The sequence below is a fragment of the Carettochelys insculpta genome, chromosome 5 (assembly GCF_033958435.1).
Source record: "Carettochelys insculpta isolate YL-2023 chromosome 5, ASM3395843v1, whole genome shotgun sequence".
Taxonomy (NCBI): domain Eukaryota; kingdom Metazoa; phylum Chordata; order Testudines; family Carettochelyidae; genus Carettochelys; species Carettochelys insculpta.
In genome coordinates this window covers 19,250,641-19,267,832 of record NC_134141.1, presented here as the reverse complement: position 1 = coordinate 19,267,832, position 17,192 = coordinate 19,250,641, and the positions used below count along the sequence as shown (strand labels likewise).

The 17,192-nt window shown below is 41.4% G+C and overlaps 1 protein-coding gene across 2 annotated transcripts in view; it reads right to left on the bottom strand.

Annotated features, from left to right (window-relative positions):
- The window catches only part of TLE1 (TLE family member 1, transcriptional corepressor), a 94,205-nt gene that overhangs the window by 4,878 nt on the left and 72,135 nt on the right, over positions 1-17,192 (bottom strand). For both annotated transcript variants that reach the window (XM_074994719.1, XM_074994718.1), the window contains exons 15-16: positions 7,013-7,262; positions 5,095-5,342 (exon numbers count right to left, since the gene is read on the bottom strand). In XM_074994719.1, coding sequence (XP_074850820.1) covers positions 5,095-5,342; positions 7,013-7,262 — 498 coding nt within the window. The remainder of the gene's footprint in view (positions 1-5,094; positions 5,343-7,012; positions 7,263-17,192) is intronic.

Below are 17,192 nucleotides of genomic sequence, written 5' to 3'. Positions count from 1 at the left end.
CCAGCCCCGCCCTATGGCAGGACATGAAATGCACACATTGCAAGAACCTATTTGCAGGTGTTAGGGAAATGATTTGAAGTACAGCTAGCTAAACAAAAGGAAGCAAATATTTCCCATCAGATTCTGGAAGGGAGGAAGGAAAGCTATTTAAAACCTAAAGTACGACAGTCATGACACTTGGGAAAAATGACTGGATCACCAGGATTCAAAATCTATACACGGGATGAACTAGCTACTTCTGGGGGCGTTTTTTGTTTGTTCATTTTTTTTTTCCATTTATCTGTGAGTCAAGATAAATATCTGGACATTCTGGCTGCATAAAAAACAGGAAGGAATCCAGAAAACTAACACCACTCTCCCCACAACTGAATCAGCAAAATTTTGCCCTCAGTTGTAGTAGGTCATGAGATCTCGTTGTCACTAAACAGTATGTTTTGCATGAGGAAATCCCAGCTCCCAGTGACAAAGGGCCATTTCAAGTTTTCCTTAATCCTTAGGCAGACATCTTCATAGATGTCTGCATTTTTTCACTAGCAATTGTCATTGGGGAAGTCCTATGCCTTAGTGTCAAAGTTGCAGGGCAAAAAAAAGACACTTTTGGGACTCCACTATAAATCATTTACAACTACCATACAAAGGGTCATGTGGCAGGTTCTGTTTTGAGTCACTGGTCTGAAATCACAATTAGCAAAAGTAGCAGGCAAAGGAAGATGCAGCAAAGGACTATGGCAGTTAGTCTTGGTCATTCATTGGAGCATCATAAAACTTAGAAAAATATAATTTGTACACAGACAATTTAAACATATTACAAGAGGGTGCACAGAAGCTCTTAAATCCGTATCTTAGGACACGCCAGAACTTAATTAGTGGATCAAAACATTCAAAGGGCTTTTCATTTATCTTTTGTACACATATCCAGGCTAGGGATGTAAATCCCGTTTAATTGGTTAACTGGTAGGTTTAACCAGTTACCCAATTAAAGGTGTGCGTGACTGGAGTGGCTCCCTACCTGCTGTGCCACAGGCAGGGACACTCCAGCCAGGCAGAGCAGCCCCTGTCCATGGCAGTGGCTGGGCTGGAGCGGCCTGTCCAGCTGCCCTGGCCATAGGGACTACTCCAATGGGGCTGGAGCAACCCCCAGCTTGCAGTTGCAGGGGGATGCTGCTCCACCCTCCACCAGTTAACTGTAGCTAGTAAGATATTTACTTAGCCTAAATGGATGAGGCTTATCAGTTAACCACTAACATCCAAATCTGGGCCTAAATTCTAAAGAGTGACTAGGATTTGGGGCACCTCTGTTTGGTGCCCACTCTGAGACAGATATTGTGTACACTCAACCCTTTGTGAGAATCAGGCCCATTCCTAATTTAGGCACCATTTCCTTAGAATACCATGGATCTTTACAAATTTAGTACTAACGGACCAAAAGCTGGTTTTTCAATGGACCACAACATTATTATACAATCAACGGTCCCAGGCAACTCCAGATCCAGCCTCTGTATAATGGCAGAAAAAGATATTACCATGTTAGCCACTCACATTTAGAAATGTATGCTGCCTCTCGCACATTCAACTGGTTTGTCATGGAGGTTAAGAAAATTAGTTATGTGAGGATTAAGTTGATTACATTCACCGCCAACTAATCCCAAAATAATTATAAACTGGCTGCAAAGAGTATCACTTATTAACCACAAAAAAAAACCCTGCAAAAACCAGTATCTTAAAAATGTGAAAACTGGGAAGGAAGGGCATCGAAAACAGAATGCACGAACTCATTTCAACTTTAATGTTATTTATACTATGATTAAATGAAAAACTGGAAGAGGTGCCCCAACCCTTGTTTAACGCCTTTGGTGCATCCCAATGCCAATGTAATCAACTATTTGTTAAAAAAGTCAACTGCAAATGCCAAGAAGTTACTGCACAAGAAGTTTTCCAAAGAACACATGGTCAAAAGTTTAAAGCCTTGTCAAAACTCTGTTCTCATGCACAAAGAATGATTGGTATTTCATGTCTTATTGATATAGTTGGCAGAATCCACACTCTTCTAAATCAGTTTTGGATAATCCAATTGTTACCATTTATCACCTAGTGATTTTTAATACTTATGTAACAAAGCTCAAGCTAAAACAAAGAAACAGACGTCACCAATAATGTGTGTGCACACGCGCATGACGACTAGGGACTCATTCAAAATTCACTGATACCCATGCAAATTTTTATATTGACTTCCTGGGCTCTTGATCAGGGCTTTTATGAGCTGGGAGAATGTCTTCTACCATAGGTTGAAATCACTAAACTAACATCTACTTAAGCAGGAGTCACTCTTCTGTAGACATCAGGATCTAGCTATAAGGCACTTTTAGCATGGAAGCCGCTATGCTGTTACAACAAATATTTAGACAAAAAAAGCAGTCCAATAGCACTTTAAAGACTAACAAAATAATTTATTGGGTGATGAGCTTTCGTGGGACAGACCCACTTCTTCAGACCATAGCGATACCAGAACAGACTCAATATTTAAGGCACAGAGAACGAAAAATAGTAATCAAGGTGGACAAATGGAGAAAAATATCATCAAGGTGAGCAAATCAGAGAGCAGAGGGGTGGGGGGGGAGGATCAATAATTAGATAAAGCAAAGTATGCAAAAGATCTCCTGTAATGAGCTCGAAAATTCCCATCCCAGTTCAAACCACGTGTTAATGTGTCAAATTTGAATATAAAAGAGTTCAGCAGCCTCTCTTTCCAAACTGTCAGGTAAGAATGGACGTCCAGTCTGTCCAAGGACATCTAGAAACTATGCCAGAACAGGAAGGACTTTCAATTGTAGTGACCCAAGGGGTTTTGGGGCTAGATATTTTTGCTGTCTTTCATCATCACAACACGGAAATTCTGGATACAAGACTTTGTGGGAAGGGGTGCATTCTCCATCCTGCTCACTCTAGCCCAGTGAATATCTAAGTATTCTAGAGTTAGTGAGAATAGCTCTATTTCCTGACGGTTAGGACACTCACTGGTGAAATCTGAATTCAAGTTTCCTCTCCAATATATATTTAAGTGTTTAAAACTAAGTTTCGATAGGCAAAACTGGAACCACTTGTCCCCAAATATCCCATAGACCAGTGCAGGTATTAGAGCATCGCGTGGCAGATGTGGCTTTAAATCCCTGCTCTGAGTTATGCAGTTAGGATTTGAAATTGAAACTCCAGAACCTGAGTGAGAAACCTAACTTTAGGTCACTATGTATTTGGTTTGTGCAGGATCTCATCTGGTGTGAACTCTTGGGTAGACAGTATGGACAGCTACTAGATCAGGCCCCAGAGGCAATATAATGAAAGATGCATAATTTAAGGATCCCCCTGGTTTTACAGCAATTTGGCGTTTAAAATATGGGCAGCTTTGTGCATATACAGTGGCAGAAATATAGGGGTCTAAGGACGTCAGAAAACTACAGCATTAGGCAGCCACTGAGCATGAATTTTGAAGATTTAAATTTTGGGGCTAGCTGCTTTAATCCCTTTGTGGATCTTGCACTCAGAAACTATGGTATCAAGAATGGTATGAGAACTAAAACAGAACAGAACTAAACCAAATTAAAATAAAAAAAGCAGTCAAGTAGCACTTTAAAGACTAACAAAATAATTTCTTAGGTGAGCTTTCATGGGACAGACCCACTTCTTCAGACCATAGCCATACCAGAACAGACTCAATATTTAAGGCACAGAGAACCACAAAAAGTAATCAAGGTTGACAAATCAGAAAAAAAACCATCAAGATGAGCAAATCAGAGAGCAGAGAGGCAGAAGGTTGGGGCGGGGGGAGTCAAGAATTAGATTAAGCCAAGTATGCAAATGAGCCCATATAATGACCCAGAAAATTCCCATCCCGGTTCACACCACGTGTTAATGTGTTGAATTTGAACATAAAAAAAGAGTTCAGCAGCCTCTTTCAAGAGTGTTGTGAAAATTCCTCTTCAGTAAGACGCAAACTTTTAAGTCATTAACAGAATGGTCCACTCCATTAAAATGCTGGCTGACCGGTTTGTGGATGAGGAGTATTTTTATGTCTGTTTTGTGCCCTTTAACTCTTTGTCTAAGAGTCTGAAGTCTGTCCAATATACAAAGCATCTGGGCATTGTTGGCACATGATGGTATATATGATGTTAGCTGAGGAACGTGAGAATGTGCCCATGATTCTGTGAATAACGTGGTTAGGTCCAGTGATGGTATCTCCAGAATAGATATGTGGACAAAGTTGGCAGCGGGCCTTGTTGCAAGGAAAAGTTCCAGGATTGGTGTTCTTGTGGTATAGACTGGGGTTGTTGGTGAGAATCCTCATAAGGTTGGGAGGTTGTCTGTAGGAGAGAACAGGCCTGTCACCTAGGGCCTTCTGGAGTGCGGCATCCTGATTAAGGATAGGTTGTAGGTCTTTAATAATGCACTGCAGTGGTTTGAGTTGGGGCTGTAGGTAATGACCAGTGGTGTTCTGTTTTTGGATCTATCTTGGAGTAGCTGGTCTCTAGCTATTCGTCTGGCCCTGTTGATTTGTGTTTTGTTTTTTGTTTTTTTAAATGTCTCCTGGTGGGTAATTCAGGTTTATGAATACTTGATGGAGATACCGAAGAGGTATTTTCACAGCAGTTTGGAAAGGGAGCTGCTGAACTCTCTTTTATATTTAAACTTGATACATTAACACATGGTTTGAACAGAATGGGAATTTTCTAGTTCATTATAGGGGCTCTTTTGCATACTTTGCTTTATGTAATTCTTGACTCCCCCCCACCTTCTGCTCTCTGATTTGCTCACCTTGATAATATTTTTCTGATTTGTCAACCTTGAATACTATTTTTGGTTCTCTGTGCCTTAAATATTGAGTCTGTTCTGGTATGGCTATGATCTGAAGAAGTGCGTCTGTCCCACGAAAGCTCATCACCTAATTATTTTGTTAGTCTTTAAGGTGCTATTAGACTACTTTTTTTTTCTGATAGCGTATGGACTAGCATGGCTCTCTCTCTGTTACTGTTCAACAAATATTTAGGTAATTATTTAAAAAAATAACGAGTAAAAATCCTTTGGAAAGTAAGAATAACTCACCTGACCAACGTCTGGTTGTGCAGATCCCACACCGCAATGTTCCCATCACTACAGCAGGAGAAGCAGACCTTGGAATCAGGGCTGATAGCCAGAGCGTAGCAGGCTGGAGCAGAAGATGTCAGCTCTGCCTTTATACGAGGAGTTGGTGCTGCCAGGTCCCATATGGATAACGTACTGGCTTCCCCACCAACTATGAGGGTGCATCCATCAGGCAGCAATTTACAGGAGCGGATGTAGTTATCTCTGTTCTGTGTAATACAAGTCACCTCAGTTATATTAATAAATGTCTATTGCAAATAAACAATGACAAGGTCCATGCAGCATCCAAGTTTTAAAAAGGTTGTATTCTCCTGGTGCCAAAGTACACAAAATTCATCAGTGGAGTCTATGGCTTCAATCTCCTGCCTCTCACCACTGAGCAGAGAGTACAGCTGTAGAAATTAAGCGACAGTTTTCATATTGCAAGCACGGAAGCCTACTTTATTTTGAATCTGATGGAGAGCAATTCTTACATCTCATTACCAATTGACAGAGCCAAGCTAACAGAGCCAAGAATTTGCTTGCTATACAAGTGCTCTCCTCTTGCTGTGACTGCCAACACTGTAGGAATATTTCCGAAAGAGCAAATGACCTTTTACTTTGGCAGTGCGAAGAAACCATCTTTAAAAAACAGTGTGCAAGACCACTGTAGATTTTTCCCCCTTGAACAATATTGTGCTTACCATTTATAGCTACTCATTCTGTGCATATCCTGACTGCTTTTAACCTTACTGCTTTTGACGCTTACACTGGGCCTTTGTTTGTCAGCAGAGCTCTTACCACATTTGTGATAATGTTGCTGACTAGGAAGTACTAGGGGGGGAAAAAGTCTAGGCTTCAGCCATCACAAGTTTTATTCTATAAATTATTGGCTATCATGATCACCTCATTTTAAAGAGCAAAATCATTGTAGTGAGAGATTTACAGAAGCCAAAGGATAATTCCTATAACTCAAAACATTTAGAATGGAAATATTACTATTTGTTTTGCGAACACTTCCCTTACTATAGAAGAGCAATCATTTCTGTGGTAGCAGACCTTGCTGACCTTCTTGTATGCAGCAGTAAGACTGCATAACCTACACTTAGACAAACACAACAAGAAGTCCTGTGGCACCTTATAGGCTAACAGATACTTTGGAGCATAAGCTTTCGTGGGCAAAGACCTGCTTCATCAGATGATGATAGTTACATACCTACACTTAAATAGCTCTGAACACCGCTTCCAGGACTGTGCGCTCCACAAAGCACGTTGTACATATTCAGCAATGACATTTGATGGCTAACGTGGGGATAGATAGCAATGAAGAAAATCACAGCAAAGCTTGTCTGCATACCTTCGTTTGTACCTACACCACTGAATATTGAGAGCAACCTTGCTGTATTTTAAAATAGGCACTATACGGATTTACAGCTTACACCCTTCACAGAGCACTTGGCTTCACAATGCATAGTTTACTGTTTGCTTTTCTTTTCAATCTTTTTCAGTTGATTTTATATGTTCTGGAGCCAATGCTCCATGTTGTATACAGCACTGAACTCACTGTCAGCTCTCAACAAATATAAGTTTTTGTTCTGCATGAGAGCCAAGGCATTTTAGTGCTGTATCATGTTCAAGGCCAATCCCTGTATTGTAATCAGACACGTTGCAACTCCTATTGAAGTGATTATTAGTGATCACATCTATGAAGAACAAACCACAATTCTTCCCTCACCACTGCAACTATTTTATTTTAAAAAAATAATTACGTACCTAAAGCAGGAAACAGAACTGCCTGATATTTCCTTATAATATGAATAAAATCCAGGCCTGGAGAGCAATTTCCTTATTGGGTCTCCAAGGAGAATTTACCCTTGTGCACAAGTTCCTGTTTGCTTACCAGGCAGTCCAGCTGAGAGACAGGACTCTTATTGCCAGGTTGGCTAATATCCCAGACTTTGACACATCCTTTTCCACCAGTGTAAACGTGTCTTGTGGGGTTGCTGATGGTAACTGCACACACTACTTCCCCATGATTCAGAGTGTTGATCTGACGAGCATGGCGAGGGATTCCTGGGCCAATGAGGGCATCGGGAGGGAAAGGTACAGGCTGCATCTGACCATCCGCAGTAACATGAAAGGAGTATGCTCTTTTGGAGGCAAGAGAGAAATGGAGAATTAGGACAACCATTACATTGCTGAGTTGTGACAATAAGAACAATCTTCAGCAGCTCCTTTGCTTAGATGATTTTATTTTTAACATTAAGTCAATCTAAGCTGCAGTGCCAAATGTGATATACATGGGCACTTTGGGGTGGAAAGGAAGGAGTTACGATAAACAGTCGCATGTCCTCTTGTTCGAGAAGTAATTAGAGCAAAAATGAAAGCACATTAAGTAGCACAATTAACAAGTCCCTTTTAAAAGATGTCTATATCTATGATGTCACAACCTTTAGGAATTGAACCAAACATCTAGACTGCAAATATGAACAAACAGAGGCCAGACAGCTTAAGTCGAAAGGCAGATACTTTTTTCTTAATTGCGGTTCCTCTGCATATTTGTAGTGTGTCATTTCTGCAAAGAAACTGACAAGACCAATTTCCCAAGCCTATTTGATTATTTGTATAGCTTTTGATATTTGCATTCTTGCCAGTGTCCGAGTATGAGTCAACCGAAACTGCTGGCTGGGACATGGAGAACCGTGGCTGAACAGAAATGTATTTTTCCTTGGGGAAAAAAGGAAGATAGAATAATAATGTGAGGCACCTGCCAAAAATATTCTACTAAGGCTGCATCTACACTAATCAGCCAGACCTGGGAATGATCATGAAGTGCTGCAATGAACATGCAGCACCTCATTAGGCTAATTCTCCCTGCGGCAACTTCTAAGTTGTAAACTTCAAAGTGCTGGCATGCTGTATAGCCACGGGCACTTCCAAGTACCTGCACAACTTCAAAGTGCCCTTACTCCCAAAATTTTCCATCAGTATAACAGGCAAAACTCAGTATTACATACACTTCTATATGTTGCACTAGTTAATTGCCATTCTATCACCATCATCAACAGCCATAGTCTCAGTGCCCATTGGTGTCTGACGTCTCCCTTGCTATTTCCTTCCATCTTTCCCTTTCCAGTCTGGAGTGGCTTAGTTTCTGCAGACTAGCTCCACACCAATCTACTACATCATCTGCTCATACTCTGTGGGGTCTGCCTCTCCTATTCGAACCGTCCATTATACCAAAAACCAGGGTCTTGATATTTCGTTTGTCGTTCATTCTGCAGATACACCCAAACAGCTTTAACTTCCATTGTATAACCTTCTGCAGTAGGTTCTCTTTCGGTTCTATCTTCCTATATGATTCCTCGTTGGTGACCTTCTGCATCCATCCTATTCTCAGGATCTTTCTAGAACAACTCCTCTCAAACATCAATATCCTTCTCTTTGACTCTTTCATTATCACCCATGTCTCACGTCCGTAAAACATGTTTTCAAGATGCTCACCTTCCTTCTGAAGCTAATCGCTTTGCTTTCCCAGATCCTAAAACTATTACTATGATTTTTTAAGGTTTGTGTTTTCTGTATAGCATGTGCTATAGCCAGGGATTTAAACACCTGCTCAAATGGGGTGCGAACACTGATCAGGGTGGGGAAGAGATAGAGAAGCTGGTTCCTTCCCTTTGAAGAAAAGGATTAAGCCTGAGAGCAGAACAGTCCAGGTATCACTCATGACCTTTTGGTATGGAAGGAAAGAACAGAAGAAAACCAGCCTTCAGACTATTACTGTTTTCTCAGACAAGTAGAGGGAAAGCATGAGAGTGAGAAAGCACAAGCTGCACTTATGTTAAGGCACAGGTGTTTCTTGTAACTGGCCACAGGTGGTGGAATCCTTCATACGTAAGAGCAAGAATCTGAATTAGTGGGCTACATTAGTCAAGAAGAAGAGGAGAGTGAGATCTTCAGGAATATATAAGTAAGCAAAAATGTAGGAGTGGAGATCAAGAGGAGATAACATTGAGAAAGAAAGAGTATGTCAAGAAAAATAAAATAGTATGTCAAGGAAAAAAATGGAAAGACACTCACGCCAACACCACAGTGCACATAATAGGATGGAAAGGTAGAGTAAAAAAAGAGGAGAGAGAAACAAGATCCACAAAAAGCAAAGGAGACAAGGTTATATTGTTGTAAAGCTTACTAACAGGAAGCAGATTGATAATGCAAATATAATCATGGCCTTGCACTGAGGGCTGTAATGGCACAAGTGTGGAGTCACACAGGCTAATAATAGAGGATGAGAATTTTTGAGGCCCCAAGCATAAAAATTTGAATGTAAAATATTCAGATTTTGCCATGAGACATTCCTTGCATTGAACTGAGTATACCATTTGTCTTCATGAAATGAATAGTCAGAGTCATATCGACTATTGTCTCCTCTGTGTTATAGCACTTTTTCTTAGTTCATTTCCTCTTTCAGGGCACAGGAACAGAGTGAACTGTAACCTCAACAGTTAATATCCTGTAAGTGATTCCACAAGTTCTTATTTCAGCCAGAGTAGTTTTCATTTATAAGTACTATTACTATTTGATTTACAGGACAGTTTTTTACTCATTCAGAAAAGCCCACCTTTCTAAATACTATAACTGCCAATGCTTACTCTAAAAAAAAAAAACAACACAAAATGAGGCCCTGTTGAACAAGCATTACATGATTATGTAATTAAAGACTGTTCCATAATCCTTGTGAATGGGACCAAAATTAAGGTTGTACAGACGTCCACAATTCTGGCATCTCCTAACTTTGGAATTTGCAACCCTAATATTGTTCTTTTGCACATTGCTTTTTTCATGCGTAATTTCCTAGGTTTTAAAAATAATAAACCAAAAAAAATCTGACATTCTACATCAGGCTGACGCCACCAGGGGTCATCAACAGGTCTGGAATCTTCATAGCCACCATACTCCACGCCACAGTGCCACCTGAGTTAAGGGGTAAACTGATGGAAGGCTGTTATCCACTGCCTGGACCTGCAGGTCGTCCACAAGTTCGTTTACCTCGGGTCCACCATCACTGACACCCTGTCCTTGGAGACTGAGCTAAATAGTAGGATCGGTAAAGCAGCCACAACTCTGTCCAAACTCAACGAGAGAATGTGGAATAACAACAAGCTGTACACTCACATCAAAATGCAAGTCTACAGAGCTTGCATCCTCAGCAAACCTCCTTTACGGCAGCGAGACTTGGACCCTGTATGCCCGCCAGGAAAAGAGGATGAACGTCTTCCACTTACACTGCCTCAGGTGCATCCTTGGAATATTGTGCAAGGACAGTGTCCAACACTACCATCCTTGAGCAAGCTGGAATCCCAACCACGCACACCCTCCTCAGGCAGCGGCGGCTCCGCTGGCTTGGCCACGTCCACAGGATGAATGATGGAAGGATCCCAAAAGACATCCTGTATGGTGATCTAGCCTCTCGCAAAAGACCTCCCGGACGCTGCGCTTCAAAGATGTTTGCAAGAGAGACCTCAGGGAAGTAGACATCAAGCCAGACAGCTGGGAGGAGCTGGCAGACGATCGCAGCAGATGGAGGCAGGAACTATACAAGGGCCTTCAGAAGGGTGAGTTCAGGATCACACAGCTAGCAAAGGAGAAGCGAGCCCACAGAAAGCACAGCAAGGACCTGCCAGACACCCATTACATATGCAGCAGATGCAGCAAGGACTGTCACTCTTATGTGGGTCTTCACAGTCACAGCCGACGCTGCAAATGAGGATGCCAAACGGAACTATGAAGGGCGTGATCCATAGTCTACGTAGACAGAAGGATGCTACTACTACTACTACTACTACCTGCACTACAGTGCGTTTCACAGACGTTTAGGGAGAGCAGACTTGTGATACTCAGGAATCTTGAGGTTCCATCCAAACTCTTCAGAGGGCTGTAATCAAGTGGGCAGACACTTGTGTCTGTTCCACCCAGGACTGATCCCTTCTGCTCTGTTCCCCCAACCCATCCCCAGCCTTTTTTCCCCCCAAATGAGCTCTTCCATCCAGTCTCTGTTCCCTTATCTAGTCAACCTAATCTCAACTCAAAACCAGCAAGTGCTAGTCTCAACTCCATCAAACTCTCCATTCCAGACTCAGTCACCACATCTTTTCCAGTACCAGACTGCTTATCAGCCAGTCTAAGCCCCCCTTACCTACTGGTTGCTAAACTGATCCATATCCCTGGTCTGCATACACACCTCAGTTCTCTAGGCCAGTGGCTCCAGTCCAAGGCTTCTCATCCAATATTATGGCCCTCCTACCCCCGGACTACTTAATCTCTTTGTCCAGTCAGTCCTGGCAATCTAGCTGCTAATATCTAAGCTTATTACTAAGCTGGCTCAGTGTGCTGTTCTGGGAGGACTCAGCTATAAGGCCACTGATACTCCCTGCCCTTGCCCTCCCTCTTCCCCCACCACATTGTTTGGTTCCCCACTTTCTATCTCTTTTGCCCAAAGTGGGAATTCTTTGTGTTCAGTTCAAGATTTTCTCACCCTGAATGGAAAAGTACCAAATCCAAAATGAGTTCCAGAAACAGATGGCCTGGTCACGTATCTTTATAGGACCAACTACAGTTTGGGCTTACAGGAAAAACAAAAGCGTTCATGGGTTGTTGACTTGATCATCCAGCCATTAACCTCCTAAAGTTTCACTAATGTCTTATTTGTAAAATTGATCAGATTTGTTCTGACTGAATGAGAGAGAAGAAATGAAGGCCTCTACCCAAGCCATTTCTTCAGTCACCTTTCAAAGTAATAGTCATACTTGTGCATGATTTTTTCCTCCCAAATGTATGATATCTTACTTTTAAGATAAGGTAACTGCTTCACTCTCAACATTTTCAAAACAGATTTTCTAATAAATCAGTTTACTTCTAAATTAAAATGCCCAAATAATCTTCTTGTGTGTAAGTGCTGGACACATCATCATTCAATGTATCACAAATATTCCTTGAATGAAAAATCTTGAATTTAAATTTTAACATTCACACCAGTGCATGCTCATTCTCTTTCAGTGCAAGAAAGACAATTTTTAATTAGCAACATCAAGCCAAAAAGATGCAGTGATGTTGTAGCCATGTCCCAGGATATTAGAGAAAAAAGGGATCTCAAGAAGAGCTCTGCATAAACTCAAAATTTTGTGCGTCTCACCCGCAGAAACTGGACCAGTAAGAGATACTACCTCACTTACCTTTTCTCTCTAAAACAGTAAAATGGCATAACATCCTATTGCTTTTTTTTCTTTTAAATAATCTTTAATGCTTGTGAAAAGGATATGATCCTTCTTTTAAAGGAGTACAGCAGTGCAAATGGCTTTACTTATTCTTCAAATTTTTCTTGCAGATTTCCAGGCTCTCTCTCCCTTAGCCATCATATAAATAAAGATGGCTTCTTCTAGAGAAGAATTCTATTTCCATCACCAGGACTATTATGTGCATGTGCGCGCGCACACACAAAAAATAAAAGCCAACACAAAAGCAAAACAAAGATGAAATGGAAAGAAAAACACAAATACACATCATTAAGCATTTACGCTCATCTTCTGAAAACATCTTTTCCAATAAACTGGGTACTTTGTCACTTATGACTACGGTAAGTACTAGTGGGAGACCACTACCCAAAGGGTAGTAGTCAATGGCTCAATATCTGGATGGCGGTCTGTTTCAAGCGGAGTGCCACAATGCTCGGTTCTGGGGCCGGTGTTATTCAACATCTTTATTAATGACCTGGATGAGGGACTGGATTGCACCCTCAGCAAGTTTGAGGATGCCACAAAACTAGGAGGAGAGGTAGATATGTTGGAGGGTAAAGAGAGAGTCCAGAGGGACCTGGATACATTGGAAGACTGGGCCAAAAGAAATCTGATGCAGTTCAATAAGGAGAAGTGTAGAGTCCTGCACCTGGGGCGGAAGAATCCCAAACATTGTTACAGGCTGGGGACTGACTGGCTCAGCAGCAGTACGATGGAAAGGGACCTAGGGGTTATGGCCGATGAAAGGCTGGATATGAGTAAACAGTGTGCCCTTGTAGCCAAGAAGGCTAACGGCATACTAGGAGCAGCATTAGGAGGAGCATTTCGAGCAGATCTAGGCTACGTCTACACGTGAAGCCAACACCGAAATAGCTTATTTCGATGTAGCAACATCGAAATAGGCTATTTCGATGAATAACGTCTACACGTCCTCCAGGGCTAGCAACGTCGACGTTCAACATCGACGTTGCACAGCACCACATCGAAATAAGCGTTGCGAGGGAACGTCTACACGCCAAAGTAGCACACATCGAAATAGGGGTGCCAGGCACAGCTGCAGACAGGGTCACAGGGCGGACTCAACAGCAAGCCGCTCCCTTAAAGGGCCCCTCCCAGACACAGTTGCACTAAACAACACGAGATCCACAGAGCCGACAACTGGTTGCATACCCCGTGCCTGCAGCATGGATCCTCAGCTGCCGCAGCAGCAGCCAGAAGCCCTGGGCTAAGGGCTGCTGCCCACGGTGACCATAGAGCCCCGCAGGCGCTGGAGAGAGAGCATCTCTCAACCCCTCAGCTGATGGCCGCCATGGCGGACCCTGCTATTTCAAAGTTGCAGGACGCGCAACGACTACACGGTCCCTACTTCGACGTTGAACGTCGAAGTAGGGCGCTATTCCTATCCCCTCATGGGGTTAGCGACTTCGACGTCTCGCCGCCTAACGTCGAAGTTAACTTCGAAATAGCGCCCGGCGCATGTAGCCGTGACGGGCGCTATTTCGAAGTTAGTGCCGCTACTTCGAAGTAGCGTGCACGTGTAGACACGGCTCTAGAGAAGTAGTTATTCTTCTTTATTCGGCACTGGTGAGGCCACATCTGGAATATTGTATCCAGTTTTGGGCCCCCCAGTATAAAAAGGATGTGAATTTGCTGGAGTAGGTTCAGTGAAGGGCAACAAAAATGATTAAGGGTCTGGAGCACAAGACCTACGAGGATAGGCTGAGGGATTTGGGCTTGTTTAGTTTTCAGAAGAGAAGACTTAGAGGTGATTTAATAGCAGCCTTCAACTTCCTGAAGGGGAGCTCTAAAAAGGAGGGTGAGAAACTGTTCTCAGTGGTGTGAGATGGCAGAAAAAGGAGTAATGGTCAGAAGTTGAAGAGGGAAAGGTGTAGGTTAGATATTAGGAAAAACTACTTCACCAGGCAGGTGGTGAAGCAGTGGAATGCATTGCCTAGAGAGGTGGTGGATTCTCCATCCCTTGAGGTTTTTAAGTCCCAGCTGGGCAAGGTCCTGGCTGCGATGACTTAGCGGGGGTTGATCCTGCTTGAAGCAGAGGGCTGGATTAGATGACCTCCTGAGGTCCCTTCCAGCCCTGTGATTCTGTGAGACCATATTTCTGCCAAGAATTCCCCGGCTACATAAAAACTGATGACTGAAACAAAAGAACATCATCAGAAATACACTTGAACAGCTTTTAGCCGACAACTCTGGGAAATCGGATATGTGGGATTCCTGAATTTTCCAGGTCATGGAGGGTGCTGCGGTGTCTGAGGGTGGGGTGCTTACCTGGCACCCCACTTCAAGGGGCATATGTGAGAAAAGCCTCCATAGAAGTGCATTGCTGCACTGCCATTCTCCCAGGTGGGGACAAAAGGGGAGAGGCAGCCCTTCCCCCTCCTCTAGCCAAGGTCCGAACCACAAGTGTTCATGGATTGAGAACACCCAGATTAGAGAAGAGCTAGTGTATTTATTTAAATCAAAATGCAGGGTTCTTTTCTACAAACAAAACCTATTTATAATCACTTTTGAAATTATGGTACCTTGTCAGGCTTAAAATTGGCTATATACTATCAAACCATTCAAATCAAATTTTAAAAGTACTATTAAACAATACAATATTTGCTACCACGTTTTACAGAAAGTCAAACCACTGAACTGGTTGTGAAGAACATGGTGACCAGAAGCAATCAGTACAATTCACTAACTATAAATGATACACCATTTGTTTTAGTAAATCAGCATGTTTTAAATGCAGAATGTTTTGACCAATTTTTTTTCTTTTTTTCTTGGGACTTCTGTATTCTACACATAATCAGCACTCCCTGTAAGCTGAGCAGTTGGGCACCCACTCAGGAGACATTCACATGTGCCCAGCTGGTTAACAAAGCCCCCACAGCCAGGTTTTTATTTCTACAAGTAGTGCACATGCTTCAGTGCACATAAAAATATTCTGCACTTGGACAGAAAAAATCCACATGTGGCTGAAGAAAAGATTAGAGGGAACATCACATAGAAGGTAGTTTCACTTAAATAATAAAAATGCTGGGTTTGTGCACTTCAATTGTTCAGAGCTTGACAACCACAAGTCAAAAAATAACTAATAAATTAGAAACCAATGTAAAAATTAAAAACCTGAAAGAATGTGTGTTAAACTATACAAATATTTAAATTAATGTGTATTACAATAGTGTATCTTCCACATTAGAAACAAGAAGCACCAAATTGAGTGTAATATTATATTTATATCAGTTATATAAATATATTATATAACAACTTTATATTTATATTTAGTTGCAAATGGACATGTCTTTAGAGTTACCAACCAATAACAATCAACTTTTCATTCAAAAATAACTAAAAAGTACAAACATAAAATCAAACAAAAATAAATTATTTGAATAAAGGCTTCCTGCTTGCTGGTTTAAATCATGAATAAATTTTATTTCCTTTTAGTTTAGTTTAAATCAATCTTCCCTGAAATAATCTCTCTGACCCTGGTTCACTCAGTAAGTTTCTTTTCCATTGTACCAGAACTTTGGATTGCTACCAGGAATACAATGGCACTCCAATGAATTACCATAATGCAAATAATAGTAATGTAAGATAGTAATGTGTAAGATTAATTTGGTTCAAATTTAAGCTTAATACTTTTAGCTCTCTGTTCTCTAAACAGGATAATTTTGTTTTATCATCCCAGCACAAGTCTTGAATTGTTCTTTCCATTTCAGAGAAAGATCAAGTACTAGTATTTTCACGATAAAGTTAAACTGCAGGATCATATTTATCATGCTCATTTTGCCTTAAAATCAAGAAACCAATCTGACTCTCTCTCTCTCATGGTAGGTATTCAAAAGGCCAGTTGTGAGCTCGGCAGAAAGCATACCAGTCAGCTTCTAACTAGGACTTGCATGGTAAGCATTTGAAATATGACTTCCTTAGCACTGATAAACTCAAGTACTTAAAATCATTTCAATTACGCTTTAAGACAGCACTTTCTTTAACTGTCAGGTTTGTGACCACAATGTTGCTACCACTGAACTTTAGTATCAATGTTAAGTGCAACAACCTAGAGCGAGAAGGAGAAGTCAGAGCTCTTGATGGTCTGGGAAAAAACATTAGAATCTTAATACAACAGCCACAGGGGACTGTTCAAAAAGTTAAGGACTCCACTGGAATGACTAATCAAATAAGGAAATATGAACACGCCACTAAGCCAAAGAGTATAAAACGTTGTGCACTGCTTACGGTACAGTAGAGAGCAAAAGGACAAGGTGCAAGATCTGTCAGTGCCAGACAGCCATCTTTGAAAATAGCACAAATTTCAGGAAAAAAGTAATTATTTGGGGACCACACCAGATAAAGAAGAAAAACAACAGAACAAGTGCTGCCAGGAAAATCTAAAGCAGCTCATTTTTGGTGCAAAATGATGAATATACACCAAAATCAACTCAGAACTGGCCAACAGCTGAAGAAACTGAAGTAGTTTTAGATCATCTGATGATGAGTTTTTATAGTATGAGTTTGAGCCAGGGTTTCACAAACTTTATATAGCTGCGACCTGGTTTTTTTCAGTACCCTTTTTTGCAGCCCAGAAATATAAACAAAAATTAAAAAACGAAAAATGATGAAATGTGCACTGTTTATTATTTATTCGCAATAATAGCACATAGCAATAATTTGTATATTTTCTAAAGGCCGGGATTTTTTTTCCCCCAGGACTGGTACTTTGGGAAACACTGGATTGAACCATTCATTATGAAGATGAAAGCATCAAATTGGATAAGA